Source organism: Sceloporus undulatus, chromosome 6, assembly GCF_019175285.1.
Source record: "Sceloporus undulatus isolate JIND9_A2432 ecotype Alabama chromosome 6, SceUnd_v1.1, whole genome shotgun sequence".
In the NCBI taxonomy this organism is placed as follows: domain Eukaryota; kingdom Metazoa; phylum Chordata; class Lepidosauria; order Squamata; family Phrynosomatidae; genus Sceloporus; species Sceloporus undulatus.
The window spans coordinates 28,411,475-28,438,910 of NC_056527.1; the positions used below are offsets into that span (position 1 = coordinate 28,411,475).

General features: G+C 39.2%; 1 protein-coding gene across 5 annotated transcripts in view; it reads left to right on the top strand.

Annotated features, from left to right (window-relative positions):
* The window catches only part of ADAM22 (ADAM metallopeptidase domain 22), a 161,908-nt gene that overhangs the window by 18,528 nt on the left and 115,944 nt on the right, over positions 1 to 27,436 (top strand). For 4 of the 5 annotated variants that reach the window (XM_042473105.1, XM_042473107.1, XM_042473108.1 and 1 more), the window contains exon 3: positions 7,458 to 7,534. The exons of the other annotated variant lie outside the window; for it this stretch is intronic. In XM_042473105.1, coding sequence (XP_042329039.1) covers positions 7,458 to 7,534 — 77 coding nt within the window. The remainder of the gene's footprint in view (positions 1 to 7,457; positions 7,535 to 27,436) is intronic. 5 annotated transcript variants of the gene reach the window in all.

Consider the following 27,436-nt stretch of genomic DNA (forward strand, 5'->3'; position numbering starts at 1 on the left):
GAAATAAAATAAAACAAGCAATAATAAAAATTAATGAAATAAAATAAAACAAGCAATAATAAAAATTAATGAAATAAAATAAAACAAGCAATAATAAAAATTAATAAAATAAAATAAAACAAGCAATAATAAAAATTAAAGAAATAAAAAATGAAAAGCAATAATAAAAATTAATAAAATAAAATAAAATAAAATAACTATTTTATATTTTTAAAAATAATTTAAAAACTCCAAAAAACCAAGGCAGACCTAATGGCCACTGACTCAGCTTTCCTCCTCCTCCTCCTCCTCCTCCGGCCCAATTCTGCCCTGGCCCCTTCAAGGCACCCTTCCTCCTCCTCCTCTCCTCCTCCTCTCCTCTGCCCCAATTCTGCCCTGGCCCCTTCAAGGCACCCTTCCTCCGGCTCCTTCCTCCTCCTCCTCCTCCCCTCCCCTCCCCCTCCTTAGGATGGCTGGCCGCGCAGAGGGAAGTAGGGCAGGCGCGCGCGCTGCCACTGGCCCCTGCTGAGGCCTGGGCGGCGCGCGCCAAGGAGCCCGTCCTCTTTGGCCAGGTGGCCAATGGCTGGCTGGCCAAAGCTAGGGACGAGCTCCTGTTATGGAGCCCTGTGTGCGCGCGCATGGGTGGGCAAGCCCTGACACGGTGGCGGTGGCGCTTCTGCCGCCGAGGAGGAAGGCGGAGCCGGAGGAGGAGGTGGGTTGGCGCTGCCCAGCCCACCATGAAGAGGAGGAGGAGGAGGAGGAGGAGGTGGGTTGGCGCCACAGCCAGCCGCATTAGCGGCAGCGGCTATGCCCACAAGAGGAGCGGACCCCGAACCGGGAACAAGGCGTGGGGGCCCCCCAAACCGGACCGTGACCGTGAGGGGCCCCCCAAAAGCGTGATTGTCACGGGGGCCGCCGGGTTATGGCATCCCTAGGCCTGGGAGCAGCTACTGTGAAAGCCCTCTTGGGAAAGCCCATGTTCCCACCAAATGAGCTGGAGAAGGTGGTGGGAAAGAGAGGACTTTTCCCAAACATCTTTGGCTCCATCTGTACTGCAGAAACAAGCCAGTTTATTATTATTATTATTATTATTATTATTATTATTAACCTTTATTTATGAAGCGCTGTAAATTTACACAGTGCTGTACATGCAATCTTTTTAGTTAGACGGTTCCCTGCCCTCAGGCTTACAATCTAAAAAGACATGACACAGAAGGAGAAGGGTTTAGAACCACTTAACTGCCATGGCTCCATGTTATGTAATTTTGGGAACTATAACTTTATTGAGATATTTAGCCTTCTCTGTCAGATAGTCCCGAATGTGCCCACCGCCGCCAGCCCAAATAGGAGCAGATAAGATACGCTCCAATTTGGGTTGGGTTTGGGCCGCTGTAGGTGACCCCGGTGCAACCCCCAGGTGGCTTCCAGGTGCTCTAGAGATGAGCTTCATCAAAGTGCAACACCCACGAAGTGGCTTGAAGCTGCCCCCGTCTGATTGGCTGGGCATCTTCTGGGCGTCTTGGGGATGTGCACTGTGGTGTTTTGAAATGGAGCAACAAGAACACTGCACAATATCCTAAATATGCCCACACTGTGAGTAATGTGAAGGCAATATATTTCTGTGGATTATAGTTCTGTAATCCACAAAATAATGTTTTATCTCCTTCCTCCTCCTTTTTCTTTGTCAGTTTGAGCTTTTACAGTGCAATTTTAAGCATGTTTAGTATAAATCCCATTTAATTCAGTGGAATTTACTCCTTAGGACTGCAGTCTGAGCTCATTTTTTCTAAATTGTTCTATTTGCCACAAGCCCAAGATCAGTTTTTCAGATCCCATATACAATGGCATAGTAAAATGGTATGCCTTGTATAAAATGGCAAAATCAAGGTTTGCTTTTTGGAATTAAAAATATATATATTTTCAAGGTGTAGATAGTTTAGTCTATGTATACAGAATCTATGAATATGAGTGCTCACTTGTTTGACCGTTCAAAAAACAAAAAATGTGTCTTTCTTACACTTTTCTTTGGTACGTAATACTCGTATTTGGTACTTAAGTACTTTGGTACTTAATTCTGGACTAAGGCCCGGTACAGACGTGCAGGAAGCGCCGTACTCATGCTGAAACTAGAGTTCAAAGCATGCGGCATCTGCACGCTCCCAAACCTTAGCACATAATGGTGCATGTGCCATCATGGCGGCCTCCCGTTCACCGGGGGGGCACCATGATGACACACACACCGTACAGATGGAGCTTGCAGGAAGTGGTGTCATGGTGGTACTCTTTCCTGTTTGTGCATTGTTGTTACAGCATGCGGCTGCTGCAGCACCAACTCGGGGCAAAGACGGGCGGCATGGAGCCGCCTGTCTTTCGAGCCCCTAAATCCAGTTTTCATCCCAATTTGAGTAGACCCATTGAAAACAGTGAAGATTGTTGTTGCTGTGTGTCTTCACATTGTTTCTGACTTATAACGACACTATCATGGGTTTTCTTGGCAAGATTTGTTCAGAAGAGTTTTGCCATTGCCTTCCCCTGGGGCTGAGAGCATGACCTGTCCAAGATCACCAAGTGGCTGTCACAGCTAAATTTGATTAGAACAGAAATAAGATTGGATATAGTTTTCTGTGTCATATTTTAATATGTCCAGGCACTGTGTTTATAATCATCATGTCTGATTGGTTTGTGGCATGAAAAAGCAGGAATGCTTTCACCCCTTGTTGGATATAGGGTAGGCTCCAGATATGGCCTCAATTTCATCCTGCTCACCGCTTGGAGAGAAGAGACTAGTTAAAGCTTGGGAATCTATTCTTTGTAGTTGAAGTATGCTTTGCAGTCTGAGAAGTTGTTGCACTGGCACTTTGCATCTGCTGGTAAAATAGTCATACTGGTTAGAATTATATCTCATTTCACCTGCTTAGCTACCACCATTTGAGACCTTCCCCAAATTAGAATTTGGCCCTCAGTTGAAAATGGTATTTAGTGAAATGTATGCTGCTACAATAAATCTTCCAGTCTTTTAAGCGAGGGTTAGAATGCAGCCATCTTGATGATCCTAGACTACTACTCCCAGAATCATTGGCTATGCTGGCTCAGAAGATGGGAGATATTGCAGTCCAGCAATATCTGGAGAGCCATATCCTTCCGCCGCTACTTTGAAATGGCAAAACAATTCTCTGTCTCTTTGTTTGCCATAACCGACTAACATAGCAACTGCCTGAAAACATAATTTAGTAAGTACTGTTGTGTTGGTATTCTGACAAGATGCTGTGTCATTCTCATATCCCAGGAACTCAAATTCCAGTTATGCTTTTATGTGCGTATATTTGCAATCTAATTATAGTCATGCTACCTCTGCTATTCTTAAAGCTTTAAAATAAACTTGCATTGATTAATTAGATTTAGAATCTTCATGCCTGACCATAAGAAAGCATAAACTATAAAGGGCCCCTCTGTGTAAATAATAGCTGGTAAATTGCAGGACCAAATCTGAGTTGTTGATTTTAAACCTATATGATCAACTGGTGTTCAAAATAAACACAATTCTTGCATAATTGGCACCTCCAAAACCATAGTTAAGTACTAGAAAACATGTAATTTGCATTACATATGAATGGAATGTCCTCTAGTGTAACTTTCCCATACCGATACACTTTTCAAAATACCAAATAAATACGTATATAAAGTAACTCATTAGAGTTTACATTAGAAGTCGCCATTACTGTATAGTGTTTGCCACAGAAGTGAAATAGCCTTTTTCAAGTGTTGTTAGTAGATTTAAGCTCTTCTCATTCATGGATTTAGCATAGTTTATTTGTTTTAACTTGAAGTTCATTCTATCATTTAGAGTTAGTTAACCTTTCATTTTTTACTCTTCTAGTTCTATGTCAGGGGTTCCCAACCTGGGGTACGAGATGGATTTTCAGGGGGTGTGATACTTTACTTGTGTAAATCTAGATTCAGTTCTCTTTTGTCAATCAAGACAAAGTCTAGGAATCACCTGAGTCCACAGTCAGACTTGGGGATTTAGGTCAGTAAGAAAGTTTCACGTTTTGCTTACAGTTGGGATTGAGTTTACAGTTTACATTTTTTTTCTGAATAAATTAAATCTAATAGCTCAATTTAGATTTGCATTTTATGCACTGAGTTAAAAATTTATTTTTTTAAGTTCAGTTTGTTCACCTGCAGTATTGTATGTGGTTCAATTTGTGGTCCAAAAATTAGAATTAAGGCCCAAAAGACTCTACAGAAGTACAATGCGCGTGCACTATGTGCGGACTCATTGTACGTGGCTTCTAGTGTACGTGGAAGCTGCTTGGGAAGGGAAACAATGGCGTGCCCTTACGTAGGGGGATGCGGAACGGCCCTGGCTCAGTGCTAGGGAATCCTGGGAATTATAGTTTATTGTGGCACCAGAGCTCTCTGATAGAGAAGGTCAGATGTCTCACAAAACTACTGTTCCTAGAATTCCCTAGCAGAGCTCAGTTATGCACATAATTGATCTTATTTGGCAGATAACTTCGCACTGGTTTATCACAAGGCCAGTCACCCATGGAATTAGATAGCTGTATGTGACCACAGTCCAAATGAAACAAGAGATAGTGTCAGAAGATGACACTCCCAGGCCAGAAGGCACTTAGTAAACTATTGGGGTAGATGCAACTGGAGTTTTGGGTGCTGATGTGTTCAGAGGTGACAGGAAAGTCTGAAGACGCACAACAGAAATGATAGGTACATGGAATGTGAGAACCATGAATCAGGGGAAGCAAGTTATACTAACATAAGAAATGGGGGGAAAAACATTGCAGTACTTGGGGCGAGTGAGCTAAAGTGGTGATGGAATGCAAAAGTAGAAAACAGGGCAGAAACAAAGGCCCTGTCCAGATGGGCCCTTTGTGGCACATCCACGATGTGCTAGGGTTGCCTCGGGGCGGTACATGTACATGCCTCGCAACCCTAGCACGTCATGCACATGCCGCAGTTGCGCAGCGCCATACATACAGTGCGCGCAACTATTACGTTGCAGCTGCACCGCCTCTAAAGCCAGTGGGCTTTGCATCCGGAAGTCCTGCCCCTTACTGGCCTCCCAACCAATTAGGGAGGCCGCCAGGGGGAGAAGGGGCAGGACTTCCGGCCACAAAGGCTGCTGGGGTTTGCAGTCCCATCCCCGTCCCCTTCTCCCCGTGGTTGTTTGGCAGCCGTGGAAAGAAGGGGAGGAGGAGGGAGGCCTGACCCCGTCCCCTTCTCCCCACAGGTGCCTGGCAGCCGTGGAGAGGAGGGGAGGAGGAGGGAGGCCCGACGCCTTCTCTCTGAGGGTGCCTGGCAGCCACGGAGAGAAGGGGAGGAGGAAGGAGCCCCGATCCCATCCCCCTCTCCCCGCGAGTGCCTGGCAGCCGCGGAGAGAAGGGAACGGTGTTGGGGCTCCCTCCTCCTTCTTTTCTCCCTGCGCGGTGTCTGTGCCAGCGCCCGCACCCTCAGGGAGAAGGGGAGGGGGGAGGCAGGGGGATTCTCAACCTGGCGACCTCTGATAAAGGGTCGAGTGACCCCCACAGGGGTCGCGACCCCCAGGTTGGGAACCCCTGATGTAATGCATCATTAATTTTATTTGGTGATCTAAGCCACTGGCCTGGATGGATTATGAAGATTCATGGTGGAAAGGCAACATAGAAATGCTGTTCTAGATTCAAAGGAGGAAGCAATGGGGCTATTGCCTTCAAAATCTGCTAGTGGGCTTCCCAGAAAGACCTGATAGATCCATGAACTGGTGCAAAATTCTGCCAACAGAAGCAAGGAGGTGGGTCAGTTCATGAGAAATCCATGTTCTACAAGTTGCTCTGCTGGCAGTGGAGTCTGGATGCTGTAGTAGCTTTCTCAAATTCTGCTCTTCCTTCGAATTCTTGTTTCCCCCTCCTAGGCAGCCACTGCTTCCCAGTTGCCAGTTCCTGAACAGGCTTTGGTGTAATTGGGAAGTCTTTCTTTACTGAGGAAGGCTCCTTCCTCAATAAAATCAGGATGTATTCATTGAAGGCCTCTGAACAGGCTTCCAGTAATAAGCCTTTTAGGCAGACAGCAGCGTCTGGTCAAATAGCCCTCTAATTTATATGTGAGGGTCAGCCAGAAAGTCTTTCCAGTGCTGTTTCACTGTGCAGTAATTTTTGGAATTGGTCTGTATCCATTTTCTCACTTCCTGCTGTGCTATTCCCTCCCCCTTTAAATTCCTCTTAAAGATATTACTTTCTTCCATAGAATTACAACAGACTGAATTTTCCACGAAGGACCACAATCTTTGGTTGTTTTAAGGAGAATGCCTCCTAAATAGTCATTTTTAGGTCTCTGCCCTGAGAATACAACATGCCTTGTGGAAAGCAGCATGATCATCTTTCAAGTGCCGATTAGCAGGAAAAGGGAGAAAGAGCAGTAAATTAAAGAAACACAACATGGACTTCAGCAGGGCAATTGAGGACTGGGAATCCAGGAGGTCTCTCTTTCATAGGGTATAATGAAGTCAACTTGATAGCAATAAATCCAGATCCATAAATTGAAGTTGGCTTGATAGCAAATAACAACAAAATTTTAGTTCAGTGGTATATCCATGTTAGAGTGGAAAATCAGTATGCAAAGGGATCCCCTTTACACACCTTCGCAAAATTATTGTTTTATTTTTTAAAATATCAGTGCTTTCTCATTCTCAAAAGTAACTAGGGATTACTACATAGAATAGATCCTTTTCCAGCTACTTTTTAAAAATGAATCTAAATGCTGCAACCTGAACGCTGCAACCTGCTGGCCAGTGGTACAAAACTGAATTTTCTCGCATTCTGTCACCTCAGCATCCACACTAGAGCATGACACAACTACAAAAAGCATAACATGGCCCAATATTTGTACCCTGTGATGCTGCTCTTCTTCCATTTAGTGAGTCCACATTCCTTGAGTATAACAGTAATTTACAGGATATTTACTTTGCAAAAGAAATGAAGTTGTTTATTGTTACATTGTTCTTGTGATTGAATTATATCTTTGTTGTAGGGGAAGGAATTTATTACAAGTGAATAGTTATTTCAGTCAGTAGTTTTGGAGCTTTCCTTTGCATTGCATTGTTTACTGTAAAATAAGTATTGTTTTCAGAGAACATTTATCTTAACTGATATGGTTTAACCAAGGGTGCCTTTCTGCAAAATCTAGTCCTATGTCACTGACCAGAATAATGTGCTTCTGTATATTTGTGTTGATGCTAAACCCTCTTTCTTTCTATTATAGAATCAGAACTTGGAAAAGTTCCTTTTTAAAAACAATCCCCAGAATCCCAAGCCAACATGGCAAAAAAAAAACCCACACAGACATACGCACACACACACACAAAGAAAAGAAAAGGAAAGGAAAGGAAAAAAAAAAGCAACTTTCCCAAGCTCTGTTTGGAATAAAACACTGGGAATAGATTCAGTGCTAATTAACACATTTCAATTATTTTAACATTGCAGTCCACTCATATTGCCCGAGCGAGCTTCCAGGTTGATGCTTTTGGATCGTCTTTCATCCTGGATGTAGAATTAAACCAGTGAGTATATGAATATATTAATGGATATTTGACTTGTGTTCTTTTTTCTTCAGCATTCTATGCAATGGTCCTGGTATTTTCCAGTATTGCTTCTTGATCCTGGTCTTAATGCAAGTTGACATTATATTGTCCTTGGCATAAATCCAGTTTTTAGTCTCAACTAGCATAGGTCAATTGAATCTGTTGATGAATTTACATAACTTACTGTGTGTGCGCGCACGTGCGCACCATTAACAGTTGCATTGGTGGTTGTCTCTTAGACAGGTTGTTTTTATCTGTAACTTCTCATAACTACGGAATCACTTTGAGCAACAGTCTATGTACATCCTACCTGTTCCCATGTTTATGATCCATCTTATTGTCCATTCATCATTGGTATACATTTTTCTCTATACCCAGAGTGGATGCAAAGGTTGAACACCAGCTCTAATTCCACATCAAAACAGTTACCTATTGGGGTTCTTTTATTTATTTAACAGTTATAGGGTTTCCTCCAAGAAAGGGGACATTTAGACTTTTCACACTCTCAATGAAAAACAGTCTCCTTACTGCTGTCAATGCACAATGCTTTCAGTTGCTATTAACTTTAGACTCCAGCCATCCAGTGAATCCAGCATCTCTTGGAGGTTCACAGTCATCTCTGCTCCACCACTGCTTCATTCTCAAGTTGATTCTTCCTCCTGTCTCAGGTGTTAAACATCCAGATATCTTTGAGGGGAGGAGAAGGTTGAGGATGTAGAGGTGTTGCTGAGCTGGTGAGCAGACGAGAATGATGTAGAATCATCCATTTTTCAGATTTTCTAAAAGAGGGTTATCATGTGCTCCTAGTATTGTGAATTTTTTTCTTCAGATTACAGAGTGGAATAAACGTGGTACAAGAACTTCCAAGAGATGCTGCATTCACTGGATGGCTGGAGTCTAAACTGAAAGAATTGTGCATTGGAAGCAGTTAGGAGATTGTTTTTCATTGAGAGTGTGAAAAGTCTAAATGTCCCCTTTCTTGGAGGAAACCTTATAACTGTTAAATAAATACAGGAACCCCAATAGGTAACTGGCAGTTTATAAAAAAAACCCAGAATACTGGATAACTCATCTGCTTCATTTTAGTGGAATGTGTGGCATTTTACTATTGATAGGGACATTGATGAGATATATATGCATTTTTGTGTATTTTGTTTTTTTAAGCAAGTGAAAATGAACACAAATTTTTTTTAATTTTTTTTTAAAAAATGGGCAACAAATTGTTTTTTGAAAATAACATTCTAAGGTCTACTTTAAATTGCATCTGTCTTCAGCCTAAAACGTCTGTGTCTAAAAGTCTAAGTCTACATCTGAAGGTGAGAAACTGACATAATTGTTGGGCGGAGGAGTATACAAATTATATCTCCCTCCGGCAGTGGGTAGATGTGGCCTCTCCTTTGAATAATGTGCATTTTCTGCTTGTAATTTAAAGCATTCATAAAGCTGAGTAAAAGCCAGAAATTTGGCCATGAATGCAATTTTACATGTGTGGAGCAGGTGAGACAGACCATTCCTAGATGCCTTTGGATTAATGTGTGATTTTGGGCTGCTGGTCAATGTGCTGATGTACTTCTCAGGGCAAGGCACCTCCATTTTGCATGGAAACAGATGTGGGTGAGGGTTTTTAAGTAGGCTACAGCTTTACTGGATATCCACCACATCTGGAATCCAGAATAAGTTGGCCTGGTTTGAAATATGCAACAGACGCATCCAAAGAGAATGAGACAACCATATTATGATGTTGAAAAAGAAATTTCCTAGCACTGCCTGATTAGGCTACAAAATCACAAGCAACAAAAATATCTGGAATATATAGATAGATAACCAAGCGTTATCTCCCCTTTTCTTTTTTAATTAATAGACAATTTTGATTACGTTTCCTTTGAATATATAGTCTTCAACATTTAGGATGAAGTGCCAAGAAAACTGTAGATCAAAAGCATATTTTAAAAATTTATTCTTAAATACTTAGACACTTAAATGAAGACAAACTACAGTGTTACTGTTATCATCAGAAAGAATTCTGTCATGACACATTTCCATAATGGTACATATACAAAAGTCAATGAGCCAAGACTGTTGAACTTGAAACAGGGAACCCTTGGCATGAATAGCCATTCTATCACAAATGTCATTGAGAACTGGATACACAATTCTGAACCAGAACTTGGAGAGTGTTCCCAGAATCCTTCAGCATGGTAACTGGAGAATTCTGGGAATTATAGTAATCTAAAAATAGCTCTTACAAGTTTTATTTTGAAACTCTGTTTCCTATCAGTGGGAATCGTATGTGTGAAGCGATCCCATCACAAGAAAACTAGCTTTGTAAAAGCTTGAGAGCCAAAATGACAAAAGACAGTAAAGAATATTATCTGTTTCTCTTTTTCAAAAACAACTACTTGCATAGAAGCAACAAAAAGCTCTTTGCATGGTAGATCTTGGAAACTCCCTGCCTTTTGTGGATTTTAGTAATAGTGGACTTCAAAGGCTCTCTGGCATTTATTCCTGAATATTGGCAATTTGCAACAAGTTTCCAGGTTTTAAAAAGTTTAATTTAGAAGAAGAAGAAGAATGAATCCTACTTTATTCTGATATAATGTGTAGCATTTCAGCATTTCCTCCACTGAAATTTATTATAGTGGCAGAATAGTGAGTTTTCTTTTGTCTCCTGAAAATGATATTCCCCTATGACACCCGATTAATTTGCCAGTAAATGTAAAACTGTTTTTCTCAAATATTCTTTCTCTAATATTTCTTTTCTTGTACATTTTTACTGCAAAGATTAACTTTGTCCAAAAGGGATATCTCTTTTGAATTTCCTACTTATACCAGCATAGTTCTGAAAGCATATTATAGTTTTGACTAAGCTGGTTTTGAGAGACTTATAGCTTTATTTCAGAATCATCTTCTTCTATAAAATCTGCTCCATAGTAATCTGATCACAAGAAGTAATCCGACTTGGTGTATTAATAAGAAACCTAAGGGTTAGAAGTAGATTTTCAACCAGAGTGGCCAGTTTTGGGACAAAATGCTTTTAAAGGTGTACATAACACTATAGTCTTTAGGTTGGCAGTTGTACAGTTTTCTACATAGATATAAGAAACTTTGCAGTTTTCATCTTTGCCTGTGCCAAATGTTTTTCTCTATTATATCTTTACTTTAAATTGTCTGAAAAGCTGGGGTCAGCAACATAATTAAGTTAAAAAGAACAAACCTTGCCTACAGGCTTACTGTTTTTTAAAAAGTGACATTTAAGTTTAAATGACCTCTAAATTTAGAAAAAAAAGAGTTGTTGCTATATTACCCAGATTAGTTTCCATGACTACTTCATATGAGAAGAAAATTGGTACTGTGGTATTTTTTTTGTCAGCATGATGACTTTTTTGTGGTTGAAAAGCAATTTTGCTTTTGGTTTTTTTTCATTCGTACCAGATTATTAGTACAAGTGATAAATTGCATCATATTTAAAAAACAAATCTATGCAAGTAATATAGCATCTGGATATAGTTTCTTGTTTTCCTTTGGCAGTATTTGTGTAATGGAATAGTAAATACCCTGAAACTCAACACCAATTGTTTACTTTAAAGATTCTTATTGCCCTTTCTGATCATGTTATTGCTTTGACCTTTTTAATATTCAGCTCCACAGGAATGAAATACGAATCTGAAATATTTCAATAGAACTTGGCTTCAGTCTAAGTGGTTATTTAAGTATTGCGTTGTTGTGTTGCAAGGTGGACTTCCAGTAATACTTGAACTTGTTCTTGGGCCAGAACTAATATTCCAGTAAATGCAAAGTAATGAAATGTACTGGCTTCAGAGCGAACCTCTGATTTTGCAGAAGTATTGATATCATCTTTCTAATGCTGCGAAACGAAAGTGGGGAAAATTTAACTCTTCAACTGTTTTGGCCTACAGCTTCCACCAGAACTACTTAGGAGGGTCACTAGTAAAGGAATTTGTAAGGACTGTAGTTGGTTGTCATGTTGAAGATGAAGTGAACATGTTTTCTGTAGACTAGAACACGAACAAATGGATTCAAATTTCAAGAAGAAAGATTCCACCTAAATATTATGAAGAATGTCTTTATAGTACAAACTGTTGGACAGTGGAATAACTTCCTTTAAACAACAGGTGGATAGCTCTTTTTCAGGAGTGCTTTAGTTGTGTACTCCCGCATTGCACAGGGAGCTGGATTAGAAGCACCTTGCAGTCCTTTCCAACTCCATAATGATAAGTCATGCTTTATAACAGGGAATGGCCAACTTATTTAATGTAAGAGCCACATAGGCTAAACTTCAGAAGCTTGAGAGCCACAAGACGTGAACAGATATTACATGCACATTGTTATTGTTACATGCACATTTTGTTACCAAAATTTTATAATAAATAATAAACACCCTGCTTTCAAAGTGGCTGGAAGCTGCTTTATTTTGCTCGTGTGTTTCATCCCTAGGAAAGTAACAGCTACATTATAAAAGGTGTAAATCTCTCTCTCACTAAGTTATAGGAATTATAGTATTATATAGTACTATAGTATAGTATATAGTATAGCAGGTATAGTGTAACTAGAGCTTAGTTATTGGGAAAAAGAATTAATAAGAGCTTGTTTCCAAGCTCTTTGATCCAGCAATAAATTCTGTTTCTCTTTCTGTAGTCAGTCAGTGGAATACTTCTTCTTTGATCTAGCCTCTTTTCTAGCCTGTGCACACGGCAAGTTTCTCAAATGGTCTGCTTCCTGAAATATTATAGCAAAGAAGACATTCCTTTTCACATATGGATAACATCCTTGCAACAGAATGACTACAGATATCCACCCACTTTATATGCAGGAGATACATATGCATTTATGTCTGAATACAAACTCCTGGTCACGGTAGTGGACTCCAGCCTCTTGCCATCCAGAAATGATCAAAAGGGCCAATGAAAAATGAAGAGATGAAAGTGACTGCTAGGGAAAAAATATAAGCAGGGATGTTTCCTCAGTATGTTCAGTCCTACTCATTTTATTTTAGGAAAGATAAGGCAAAACAGGTGACTTAGATTATTAAAAATATGGAAAGAATTAACAAAAAGGGAATGGGATCTGTTCAAAGACAAGATAAAAAATAACTCATATGAAAATAATTTAATGCAAATAATAAGACTGTAAATCAGTGGCTCCAATTGAACCTCCTTGCATTCTTCAATAACAAAGAAGGATTGGTATGAGCTGTTAGAAACTGCCAGTATGTGACTTCTTAAAGTATTTGTAGTTTCTTAACAGAAAACAAATATATAGTGCTTCATGGGCTTTATATTCTTAAGCACAATGGTTTGCTTATGTTCAGGCTATTTTAGAATTGTTCAGCTTGGCAACTGATGCTTAATTGATGTTCTGATAAGATTCAGTATTGAGCATTGTAACAAAAATAAGACATGATGTTAAGAATTGCAAGAATTTTGATAGCTTTCTGGCTTTGGGTGATATACAACAATAAAAACAAAGGCTTAAAATATATTTGAGGGGCATGCACACAGTGTTGTTTTCACATAACAGCTGCAGGTGTTTGCTTAAATTACATGTAAAACTGCATCTACATATGAAACTGCATCTCACCTCACATGATTCCCATCCCATGATGGGGGAGAGTGGGGATGTTCTTGATGCGCCTCATTTCACCAGGCAGGAAAGAGAGCCTGGTATTTCCTTGTAAGGTTGCACCATGATTTAGAACCTTCCACATTTTGGGGATTCTAAGAGTATATCTGCACCTTTACTGTTAGAGCGGTTAGATACTATTTTAAATTTCATGGTTCCATTAAATGGGATCTTGAGGTTTGTAGGTGGATGAGACACTTAGAATTCTAGTGCTGTCCCCTGAACTATTGCAGGGGATTCAGAGTACCTTGCAAAACTACAAATCCCAGGATTCAGTCACCTGGAGCCACAGCAGTTAAAAGTGCTGCCATTGTGGTGTTGTAGAAAAAGAAAGGAGTTTTTAAACATCTTTAAGTTTTGGTTCAGCATATTTTATTTTTGTTGCCTACAGTCTACTTCATTATGCTTCAAAGGGAAATAATATGAGTGGAACAGGCTTCTTGATACAGACCTTTCATTCTTCAATGCCTCAAGGACAATAAGGCCAAAACAGAGTTGTACAGAGTGGGGTATGGTCAGTAAGTGCAGTCCCATTCTTCTTTCTTAACAGGATTAGAACACATGTGGGGAACACATGAATCAAGTGTTTGACTTATCTTATCAGGGAAGTAATAATGGAAAAAGAGGTAGTAAATGAATGTATGAACCCACAAAATGCTGGGGAGGAGGGAATCCATAAACTTTTCTTTTGGGACTTCTGAAATTAATTTTTTTTAAAAAAAATCTAATGGCAAGTTAAAAATTGGCTGTTTTTACAAGAGCGTCTCTGGATTAGGTCTTGCTTCAACTATCAGCTTTGTACGTCTTACCCCAAATATGAATTGGGTGAAAATCACAATTTTGTAAATTCAGCTGTGTAAACCTTTCCCTAGAACAACAGCAACTACTACTATTAGTATTTTTACTTGGTATTGGAGCTTAGCATTGTTCCTTTTTTGGACCACAAACCCAAGTTGGATACTGCAGTCCAAAAATAATGTTCCTAGGTTCTGAATAATACATAAAATTTTCAGTCTATCCAGTAGCAGTCGTTCCATCATGCTGTGCCATAGAAATAGATGGAAAGAACGGCCTATTCTGTGAATTCTGATGACAGATTTCACTCAGTTTAGCCAGTCCTCTTGAATGGTTTCCCTTTCAGTTTGTCATGTGGTTTCTTCCAACTCTTTCATTTGGTGATTATTAATGCTAACACTATAATGTTAAGAACTCACAGCTGAGGGACATGCTGTCCTTTCCCCTCCTGATTCCCTTTTTCCTTATCATGTCCTGTCCATTATTGATCTTATTTAAGTGATTCTGGAAGCCTTTTGTGTATCAGAGCAATCTAAAATACTTTTGAAAGATGCCAGGGATTGCCTCTAGGCAGTGATGTAGACTCAGATCGATTGACTCAAATTCAAGTCAGACTCAAGTCACTTCACTGGCTCGACTTAGACTCCATTCCACAATAAGTGACACATTAACTCAATTTGATTTGCAACTGGCATATTTTTAGTGATTAACTTGGTTCATATTCACCCAGAAACATTATGGAACAGAAAACGGGTTTCCTCCTTTGAACAATGCTTTGATCCCACTGCTTTTTGTTACTGGTCATGTGATGGAAGTGTTACTTTACTTTTCACATACAGGAAATCTCAATTTTTCTGATCCAGCATGGTGTGATTTCAGTGTCGGATTATGACTGTGGAGACCAGGATTTGAATCCCCACTCGCCCATGGGAACCCACTGGATGATCTTGGGCATGTCACACTCTCTCAGCCTCAGATGATGGCAATGGCTAACCCCTTCTGAAGAAGCTTGCCAAGAAAACCTTAGTATAGGTTCACCTTAAGGTAGTCATAAGTCAAAAATTACTTGAAAGCACACACTACTTTATTTAAAAAAATATAAATTTATAAACGTTTGCCACCAAAATGAAAAAAAAAAAAGTAATTGGAAGCTGATAAAAGGGAGAAAAAAAATAATCCTTGGATACATTTTAGAAAAAGGTTTCAAGTGGTCTTCAGAATGCTTACTTGACCTTTCACATGTGCATATTTTTTAGTTTTACTGAAACATGTTGAAGTGTTCTTTTTTGTGGTGTAAGAATCTATTTCTATCCTTTTATTTCTGCCTCTGGTTAAAAAAACGTTAAAGAAATAATGTTCAGGAACAATTTCATTATCAGTGGTCTTTGTTATTGTGTACCTTCAAATTGTTTCTGACGTACGGTGACCCTAAAGTGTCCTTATCAAAGGGGTTTCTTGGCAAGATTTGTTTAGAAGGGTTTGCCTCTGCCTTCCTTTGAGGCTGAGAACGCATGACTTGCCCAAGGTCATCCAGTGGATTTCCATGGCCGAGTGGAAATCGGTGATCTCCGGAGTTGTGGTCCGCTACTACACCACACTGGCTGTCAACTGAGAAAATTTTAAGTACTGCACATTTTCAGAAGCCCTTTCATGATAATTAATTCCCAAAAGGTTGACAAAAAGGATAGAAGGACAGAGAAGAAATCAGTTTAATTTCTGTAGGAAAGGAATTCCAGAGCCTGGGAGCAGCCACCAAAAAAGACCTTGTAATGCTTTGCCTTAACTGTAAGACTGCACTGTGCTCTCTCTCATCCAATGGAAGTTAAACCCCTAACTTCTTGTTGTTCAGGGAGCACAACAGTATTTAATGTGCATCACTAAGGCCAAGTCATAGTCTCATTCTGTAGTACATTTTCCACAATTTCTTCTCTCCTATTCTGTGTACTTCATTTATACAAAGGTTTTGTCTTCCTTCCCTCCAGGTAATCAAATCTCCTTGCATGTTATAATGGTAACTTATGCCAGTGGGTTGTGTTATATAAGATTTGGAAGGCATTTTCCATTTTCCATAATTTGTTCCTAAAGACAAGAGTTCATTCGTATTTTATTGCTAATCTGCCCTTATTAATGCATATTTTATTGTTAAACCTTTTATTTGGAATGCTTAAAATGAACATATCCACTTTTAAGTACTATTCGGAATAGTGGTCCATAGATTACTTCTGGGTAGTATAATAGTTAGTGGTCTGGGATGGTGAGAACATGAACAACAACTCCTTACCTGCCTCTCCAACAAGAACAATAAAAACAACAACAATAGATTGAGGCAGGAAACAATAACAGACCAACAAATAGACGACATCAATTAAAAAACACACATCACTTTAAATGAACAAACAAAATACATATGTATTAAAACAATCTACATTTAAAATCCATCAATTAAAATTACAATTGAAAAATCATTTGGCTAGATCTGCTAGAAGAGACTGGTCTTTAAAGCTGTTTTAAATTCACACAGTGTATTTAGTTGTTTAATCTCTTCCAACTGGTTGTTCCGCAGTCTAGGAGCAGCTAAAGAAAGAGTCCTCTGGGTGATAGGTGACAGGTTAGTCATGGCTGGTTGAAGTAAATGTCCCCCAGAGGACCCGAGTTTATGCAGTGGATTATACAGGACGAGACAGTGATTCGATAGGTAACCTGGACCAAAACCATGTAAGGTACATTGCCCGGAAACTAATTGGGAGCCAGTGGAGCGATTTTAATATTGGTGCAATATGATCACTCTTGGATGTATCACTAACCAATCTAGCTGTTGTGTTTCGAACTAACTGAAATTTCTGAACTTGCTACAGAGATAGCCCAATGTACAGTTTATTGCAAAAGTCCATCCTTAAGGTTAACATCTGGAGGGCCATCAAGCACTGCACCCAGTTGTAGCTTTTGGCTTCATTTCATGACTCTAACCAAAAAAATATATCACTAACACATTAGACAACCATCTTTCTGTTAGAAGAGTATGGTGTGGCCTACATGCAACCCTTGAAGTGGTGGTTGCCATGTTAGGGGGAGGGACAGTGAATCCATTTCAAGTTTTACTGCTGTCCTTAAAGAGTACAACACCCTACATCTTAAAAAGTTCAGCACCTTGGAGAATGGATTTACCACACCAGCTACCACTGGTTCCTGGACATTCCCACTGATTCCCACCACACTGGAAATTTTAGAAAGCTTTTCTGCTCCTAGAAACCCCTAGGAGTGGTATTTCCCCCCTTTAAACAAGTCATTACCCCCAAGTCTCAAACCCTACTTGCAAAATTAAAAGTAGATTACTCTTAGTCCCCCCCTTTTTTTCTATTTAAAATATTGTTTGCCATTTCTGGTGTGGTCTGTGATGGGTAAACATTTGATCCCCAACCCTAGCAAAATTGTCTGCCCCTGTATTGCATCCTTATCACTGGTGGATCCAGATAAATAATGGAATAATTCTTTTAACATTACAAAGTGAAGAGGAGGTGGTGGTAAATTCTCTTTTGGGAAAACAATGAATAAACCTGAGTGATGTGGAATGAGTCTGAATATAGTTTTTCTAAAACTGGATAGGGGTAATAGCATTGTTACTGTTGGAAAATAAATGCCCAAACAAAAACAAATTTATCTGGTGACCCCATTCTGTTCCCTCTCTTTTATTTTGTTCCAAAAAAGAAACTGGTACTGACATCTGATGCAATAGCCTCTGTGATAGAGGAAGATGTTTGTTCTTTGTGTAGAGATTTATGATTCCAGGTATCCTGAATAACCAAACTTGAAAGGTCATTCTTTTATATCTTAACATAAAGGGTTTTGATAGATATGCCATCTAGCTCTCTAGATATCTTAGACTACAATTTCCAAAATCAATGATGACTTATTATTGTGGGCATATGGGACTTGTAGTCCAAAATATTTGTGAAGGGTCACCTATGCCTGTAAGTCATTAGTATTTGAAATAAAATTGATAGGATCGCATCTAGGATAGGCAAATTTATTTAGTTTGGGGAGTGCGTGGCCCTCCAGATGTGTTTTTGGGAGCAAGCCCAGCCTACATGGCCATTGGTAAATGTTGATGAGAATTCAGTAATGTCTGGAGGGCTACAGGTTCTGAAAGCTCCATTTTGCCCCCACTTCTCTCCCCCCACCATGTTCTCTAGCTCTTTGCTCCAGTCTGTCCCAGAATTGTGCTGCTTGGAGCCACAGAAGTGATGCTCTGTGCCCTGTGCCCAAGCCTCGCACAAGTTCCCCAATTGCCACTGCTAGTGAAAGACACTGGTAAGGGAGTGGACTCACTTGGGCAGGCAAAGATCGGGAGATTACACTAAATAATTAGCAAGGCTGTGTGGTAGTTTTCTGGGGATCCTAAAAAGAAGTTTAATGTAATCCTCATCCCCACAATGGTCCTAAATACCGCTGGTTCTCCTTGTCTTTCCCACACACAAATACTTTGACTGAAGGGCCCCATGCCACCCCCCTTTTCTCTCATTGCCTCCTTACAGTCCCCTTTCCACCTCATAGCCTCCCTGATCCCTTCCACTGCCCCTGGGGGCAGAGAATGTACCATCCAGTTTGGGAATCAGTGTTCTAGATGAAACAGAGAGTAGCATTTATGTATACTAAAATGAGTATATATTACTAAAGCTTCAATACAAAAACTGAGTATAAAAATGCAAAGAATTACAAATCTGGAAAGGCATTGGCTGGCCAGTACAGGTTTAACAATACAGTTCCCTCATTGTTCTCTTGGAACTAAGAACCACTGAGTTCAATTACATGAACAGTAATCTACATTGGTTCTCAATTTCTAAATTGTTTGCAGTCTTATTAATATTACTTCTAGTTTTATTTATTATCTTAGTTTATACTTTGGCTTTTCTTCAAAACAGGGACTAAAACTGGCTTACAAATTAAAATGCAATGCAATTAATGCATACAAGAGATCAAAATTAAATTGGTATTAAACTACCAACATCATTTATAGCAATTTAAAACATACTGTTAAAGATGATAAAAGCATTTTAAGGGACCAGTACAGTTAAAAAATAGAAATAATACTGGATACTCCTATAAGCCCATTCTTTAAAAACCTTCTGTTTTCAACATCTTGTCATTACTTTTTTTTTTAAAAAAAAGGTTTTTGTTTGCTGATGGAAGGTCTGCAAAGATAGGTCATTCTAGCCTTCTTAGGAAGATCGTGCCAGAGCCTGGGGAAGCTAACAAGAAGGCTCTATTTCATGTCCCCACCACTCATACCTCTGAAGCTGGTGGGATGAGGAGAAGGCCTCTCAGGGCCCATGGAGGTTCATATTGGGGAGTGGATATGGTATGTGAAAATGTTTGACATAAGCCATATAATATTTATGATAGAAGTAGCATGGCTGGAAGAAGGTTAATCTCATCCCTTGTGGTCTCAATCCATTAAAGGCCTTGGGTTTCATCATGACTTCACAAATCAATAGAAATTGTGGCTGTTGCACCTTCTCTGGAGGAATACTCTTTGGAGGCTGACCTCAATCTCTGTGAGCCAAACAACCAGGAAAAAATATCAAGGATTTGGACTCTAGGGAGAGACAGCATTTAAGCCTTCAACTTGAGAAGTGAAGAGCTTCCTCTTTCTCTAAACTGAGCTACTGTACAACACAATTTAAGGGAATGAAAGCACCTAAAAGAACAAATCAGACTGCCTACCTCAGAAACAAGACTGCCCCTGGGTAAAGGTAATGTGTTAATATGAGTAGATTTTCCCTCAGATTACTCTTATGGCCCACAGCAATGCCCTGGACAATGCTTTGGATGCTCAGGCTTAAAATCCTTCAGCACCAGCAAAGAGTTTCTAGAACAATGCTCACTGTCCAGTTCCCAGATATGTGACCACAGCCTCTCTGAAAGACCATGTCTTTGTATCTTGGATTGTCTTCTGAACTTGCATTTAGTCAGAGGTATCTCCTCGGATATTACTGGACTGAAGCTCCCAAAATTCCTCACAGTTAGCTATGCTAGGCTGATGGGAGTTGCAGTCCAGCAATAATGGAAAGATTATAGATTGCCCATGGTATTGATATTTGCTGACTTCTAGCTTCTCTGTCTGTACTGCCAATAGTGAGCATTCGTGTAAAGCTTAAAATATGTTTTTGTGGTACAGTCATGAGATGAAAGAGGGAAATTTCACCAGCCTTTGCATGTAATAGGTTAAGGTTGAGAGATATAAATAAGGGAGACTGCAAAATAAGAAAGCTTCTGTCATTTTCTTTAAAAACTGAGGTGTTATTTAAAATTAGAGGATGGAAGGGCTATGTACACCACACCAAAAAAGAAGAAAGGCAAAGATGCAGGTCCAATTGTGTTCAGAGTGACTGGAGGTCCTCCTTTTCCTTCAGTCCAGGAGGAATTCCAAAATGTCCTCCATTTTGAGCATGACTAAGATGCATGAATTTATATTTATATTAGTGTTTTTAGCTTTCATTTTGTAATGTCCTACATTTTCCAGTACCTTGTCCTCCTTTGAAGTTAGTACATTTGGTGACCCTGAATGTGTTACTAGAAAATCTAACTGAAAATCCAATATTTTAAAAGGTTTTTATATCATTTTTGATATATTAAGAGATGCAAGCGGGACAGATGTAATGGAGAAAAAGGAAATTAAATTCATGTGAGCTCTTAACAATCCAGCATGAGCTGGAAGGCAGATCTGGCTGTTGGTTTCACCAGGGTCTTTTCACACTGTACAGTTATAGTGCTATGATTTTACTTCACTGCCATGGCAACTTCCTATGGAATCCTTGGTTTTGAGGCCCTAGCGCTATAACTGTATAGTGCTAAAACTGCACAGTGTGAAAAGGCCCTGGGGTAAATAAACTCATAGACTATGTTTGTTTTTCTAGCACTGGGCATTCATATTTGAAGGATGACCAGCGCAACCAAGAAGTAACAATGTCCACTTCAACATGACCATAATGACCACATAAGAAACATCTGGGGAGAAGAACAACATTGGAAAATATTACTGTTTAGACAGCACAGGTACATGAGAGACAATGGTCTCTTACAACTTCTTCTCTTATATTGGCTTATAAATCTATCTGGCAGATAGAAGACAGAAATCTATTTCATGGGCATAGGTTAGTCAGTAACAGAAATCAGAACAAAGACTTTAAAAAAAACCTTTGAGAAAAATAGCTGCAGACAAATTAATGTTGTTTTGAGATGAATCTGAAAATGAGACTCCATCTTTAGGTTCAAACCTGTAATGAAATGTAACAGTGTCTAGAGAATGTCATAGTCTGTGACTGTGTGAATCATATGTCAGTTTAACTCTTGAAGGTTTTAGGTTAAGAAAAGTGGTATAGACTTTTTGAAAAACAAAAATAAGTTTGTAGAGATACATGACTGGAGAAGAAGTTTTGAAAAACTATGAGGTATATTCAGCTATCTGTTTTAAGCCTATGATATTGTCAAACAATTTTTTGCAACACAGTTTTATTAGTTACACAGATTGCAATGCTAAATAAGCAGTGTTTGCTCATTTTGTGGGTTACTTTTTTTGGAGAAGTCTTGTTCAGTATCAGACTTGTGCTATATAAGAATCTGGATGTTATAAAATGTATAAATAACTATGTTGTTCTGTAAAGGGCAAATGTCCATAATCTTAAGTAGGAGAACACTTTTTAAGGGGTGGGAGCAGAAACAAACTAAAATGAGAAATGCTGCAATTGGTTTTGTATTGTATTAAGCTTCTTTCACACATGGCATCTTACAATTGGTGGAAAGAGCTTGGGGCAGCCTCTTTAATCACACAGAGCCCTATTATGGAGTTAACACATGGAGGGAACTGGTGTGAATGATATGTGAAGTAGGCCAAATTTATACAGAATTTAACAGTGTTTATAATGTGGTCTGTATGGTGGATCTGGTTCAGAAATAACCAGAATGAAAATGTAAAACTCAATCTGCTCTACTGTAAAGTCATAGAGGGCAAGGTGGTTCCCACTTGTTCATATGAAACTTCCTTTTGACCAGCTTCAAATGCCAGTTTATCAAATGTTTGTCAAATATGCAATTCTAATTAGATTTAGTGTAGGCATTTAGCATTTAGCAAAACTGAACATGGGGGGAAAAGTTCTATTTTCCAAAATATCAGAAGAACAGGATTGGCATTGAATTTTGTCAGTACAGAAGATCTTGGCGTCAAGGTATCTGAACCTTCAGGAAATGTGTAGTACAGTATCTGTTTTGGCCTTCAGTAGAGACAGATGAAACTGTGCAGATGCTGATTCAGTGTCTGGAGGCTGTACTGATTTGGATGAGGGCCAGTACATTGAATCAAGACAAAATGGAGGCTCTGGGGATTGGAGGTTCCCAGGTTCAGGAATTAAGTAAATTACCTGACCTAGGTATGGTTTTATTCCCCTTTAAGAAGCAGTATCATAGCCAAGAGTATTTTACCTCTGTGGAAGAACAAGTAGACATTGTGATTTGGAGTGAGTTATAATCTTTCTTGGATAAGGAAAGCCTGTCCAATGCATTACACATGGGGCAACCCTTGAATATAACACAGAGACTACACTTTAAAGAAACCATATGGCCTGGTGCTCTCTAGAGAGTTGGATTTCATCTTCTGTTATCCCCAGCAAACATTGCCACATGTTAGGGATGGTGGAAGTTGAAATCCAAGCATGTGGCAAGGTTACTGTGCTATCTCAGACTGAGAACCACCATATTGCCTGATAAAAGCAAATATCTACTCACCATTACCTACCAACGATACAGAATCCTAGAAATGAGTAGGAAGTCAACTTTTCACTTGCACAAGGATAACAGCAAGCTACACGGCATCATCAGATTTCATTAACCTTTTGCTGTTGGTCTCATCAAATCCTGTTTTGAAGTTCTGGACTCTTCTTGGGGTATCTTTGCTCATTGAGAAGTATTTCAGTAGGCAAAGATTTTCAGTGTACTGGTAAAAGCAGCTCAGTTAAAAAAGAACCTACGTTAATATTTTAAAGAAGCATTTTGTATCCTCTTAATCTCAACTCCTTTTGGATATGAATGTTTCTGGATAGTTTCTTCATAGTTGTAAAACACTATAATAAATAAGAGCAGACAATAATGCAGTACTGTAATAAATCAATATAGGTATCATACATGTTCATTTTTTGAGATACTTAACTCAGTGTTTGAAGAAGGTACTCTTATTTCTCTGCACTTTGCTGTTCTTTCCTTCTTGGAGTAAATTAAGATGGAACAATAGCACAAATTTGTATTTATTCATCCCATCTCAAAAGTAATTTCTATATTATAAATAGGTTGTAAAAGGCATTTTTGGAAACATGTGTTTCAAATGAGAAAGAGCAAAGTGTGAGGGGGAGATTAGGTTACAACCCTGTATCCTTATCTTTAAGTCCCACTGTACTTCTCATCAGACACCTATAAAATTGTATTGTTAATTTTTTTGTGTGTGATGGGGGTTATATATTCTACCAGCTAATTAAATAGGTGAAAATGCTGAAAAATATTGTCTGGTGCAGAAAAATGAATGAAATGAAATGAGAAACTAAGTAACAAATTGAAAATTAATAGTAAGGCATCAAATGTAGGGGAAATGACATTCAGCTGCTGTGATTTGTCACAGATAGAACTTATTTCCAGGAAAAAAAAATCTGACAAAAAGCAAAAAAGGAGCTATTGTCTTTTACTCTGCATAAATATTTAATATAGCTGTCTGGATGATGGCATAAAAGCTTTTGGCTCAAGAAGGTATGATTGATTATAATGTTGTTCAGGCAGTGCTCCCTGGCTTTTCTCCCCTTTTGCTGTGCCCTAGCCAGTGCTTAGAAGCACTACTTTGGCTGTGGATCAAGTTCATATCAAATAAAGGCTAGTGGTCAGTAGGCAAAGGCTAGATTCCAGAAGGACAGCTTGCTACTCCTGTTGCAGGAAAAACAACAAAGGGTCTAAGAGTGCCTTAAAGAATGAGACATTTATTATGATGTGAGCTGTGATTCTGACCGACAAAAAGCTTATGGCATAATAAATTTCTAAGTCTTTAAGGTGCCACTTGGTTCCTTAGGGAGACAGTAAAAGCCTTCAGGAAATAAGATGCCCCAACACTTTGCCATCTAATGAGGAAAAGATAACAGGTTTGCATAACTGGTTCTGAAATGAAACCATAGCATTGGCTTGTCTAGCCCAGATCTTGGATATAACACAATACAAATAATTACATTAGTCTAACCCATTACTTTGGGAGCTAATCAGAACATTATTATGATATTTTCTTAAAACAGTATAATGAACAACAACAGTGCTACTCTGTGTATGTGTATCCGTTTTTATATAAAACAGTTTTCAGGGAATCTTTGGGGAGATTTATGGTCATTTTCTATTCTTAGAATTTGTATGTGCTAAAAAAGCAAAGCATTATTAAATGTGCCATCAGCATGTTGTTCACAAATGAGGGATGACTACACTCGTGCCTTCACATTTGTGGCTTTGATTTTTGCGGATTTGATTATTCACGGATTTTATTAATATGTTATCTTTAGGAATATCTAGGTCCTCCGGCGCAACTCTGTGGTCAACTTTAATCAGATGTTGCACCAAAGGACCTAGAGATTCCTAGGCATTTATAGCTCCTCCAGTGCAGTTCTATGGTCAGTGTCTGGCAGATGTTGACCACAGAGTTGCACTGGAGGACCTAGAGATTCCTAGAGAGGTGTTCTGTCAGGTAAAAACATAGGAGTTTATTGTACTGGCCCTGAAACAGGCCCAGTGCTTTCTAAATGTGTGCGCGCAGGGGCGCACACATAACAGGGTGGGGCCAAGAACCCCAATTTATCGCACACTGGAACGCCGCCTTTGCCGCCGGGCGTTCCAGTTGCATCCCCGTTCTGTCCCAGAGGACACCATTTCTGAGAACGCTTTAGAACAGTTCTCAGAAATGGTACCCTCTGGGACGGAACGAGGATGCAACTGGAATGCCTGGTGGCAAAGGCGGCATTCCAGCGTGCGATAAATTGGGGTTCTTGGTCCCATCTTGTTCTGTGTGCGCCCTCACGCGCACACGTTTAGAACACACTGGGCCCGTTTCAGGGCCAGTATGATAAACTCCATAGTGTTTTTGTTATGTTATTTCTGTTTTTTCCACATTCATGATGGTCCTGTGCCCCTAACTCCAGAGAATGTGGAGGGACGAGTGTACTGTGAAAAACACTATTCCAATGAATAAAAGTAATAGGTTACCATGTGACCATGCTTGCAGGGAGCGTCTGTAGTGCAAAAAGTAATGCATTGAAGCTCAGACAGAAGCTGCATTCCTATATACAAAGCTACCACTGAAGCCATGCCAACTGCAACAATTTTTCCCACTGAGGCTCCATCATTTTGCTCCAGCATCTTTCACTGTGCAGAGAGACTGGTCAGCTCTTGGACATCAGCTTTTTCAGAATTGCTGTGCTGAAGAAAATTGGGAAAGTAAGTGCTAAAAGCTGATTGCAGGTGAAAATTAGTAAGTCTCAAACATGTTCTGTGCTTATCTACAAGTGATAACTCAACAAAATAATTGAAAGCCTGGATGGCATAGTGACTGGTGTTTTGGAAATCCATATTTGAATCCTCACTGAGCCATGAAACTCAAAGGGTGACCTTGAACCAGTTGCTCTCACAGGATGGTTGTGAAGGGTAGGAGTTCTCAATCTCTGTTTCTCCCTATATTTTGAACTTCAACTCCCAAAATCCCTCACCATGGGCTAGGCTGGTTAGTGTTCCTGGAAAATAATAATAATAATAATAATAATAATAATAATAATAATAATAATAATATTTCCTGCCTCTCCCTGCAGATTGAGGCAGAGGTGGGATTACAACTAAATAAAATCCAAATGGACCGTATAATAAAATAAATCTTAACAACACTGAAATTCCCACAAAATTAACCCTCATAATACAATATTAAATACATAATAAAAATTACAAAGCTAAAAATTAAAAATTCTTATGTTACATAATCAGAGATATAGAGGTAGGTAGACTGCTTATACAGAATCAGATGGGAAAGCCCGCTGGAAGAGATCTGTCTTAATAGCTTTCTTAAAAGCATCTAAGGTAGTAATATGATGGATCTCCTCCGGCAGGTCATTCCATAATTTTGGAGTGGTTGTGAAAAGGTCCTCTGGGAAGTGGACACCAATCTGGTCTTATGTGCCTGTAGTAAGTGCTTCCCAGACGTTCTGAGAATGCGGGGCGGACTGTATAGGGAGAGGTGTTTCCGCAGCTAACCTGGGCCCAAGCCATGTAGGCCTTTAAAGGTGATAACCAACACTTTGTACTGAACCTGGAATGAAGCAGCTGGAGGACCAGAGTTGGAAACTACTGAGATGCTGCATGGAGGACAAGAAACATGAGCATAGGTTTGTAGGAAAGACAGGATAGAATGGTAATACTATGAGTTGATGTTTTATTATCTGTTTTTAGATTGTTATTTGATGTTTTAACGCTGTTTTTTGCTGTTTTTATACTGTCTTTTTAACGTGTACACTGCTACGATCTTGAAAAAGGAATAGCGGTATATAAGAATAAAATAATAATAATAATAATAATAATAATAATAATAATCAATAAATCAGATACGTATAAGCACATTTAAGTTCACTGGTTAACACTGAAGCTGATTTTGAACAATTTTTTTTAAAGTAAGCTGGCATGGATGGTTAATGGATGCCCATTTCCCACTTAATTTAGACACAGGATTGATTCAAACTTGATTATTAATACTGGCAGGAGGTCTGACTGCACAGTTGTGTCACCAAGATGGCAAAGGAATCCCTTCTGCTGGTCACTGCCCTTCCTGTAATTGCTCCATTTTGATACAGATTAGTTTCACTTGTAAAAAGTATTCTTATTTGCTCATTGTGCCTATTGCTGATGTGTATTATTTAACTCTGCTAATGCATTACTTAAGCAATATGCAGCATTCCACCATAGGAGGCCGGTGAAGATCATTGTTGTTTGCACAGGGCTTGGTTATGTAGTTAGCTGCAAAGTTAGCTGCAACTCATTACGGTTTTTGGTTTTTTGTTTCTTGATAATGAGGGCATACAGCTATTACATTTCAAAGGCAGTGTGTGGAAAGGATGTTTCTTTTTTTTTGGTGTGATGAATATTTTTTTTTAGATGTTACAAGGCTATTTTTAGACATTTTAAGGGTATTTTTAGACATTTTAAAGACAGGTTCAAGTTTTATGCCATTCTGTTATCAAACCTAAGTGTTTTTCTTTTAAAAAATAAAATCGAAAGTATAACAAGTAATGTGACAGAAATGCACACTAAAGTTAACAGTAGCAAATTAGTCTTTGGGGCTTTCCAACAAGTTTCATCATCATCATCATCATCATCATCATCATCATCATCATCATCATC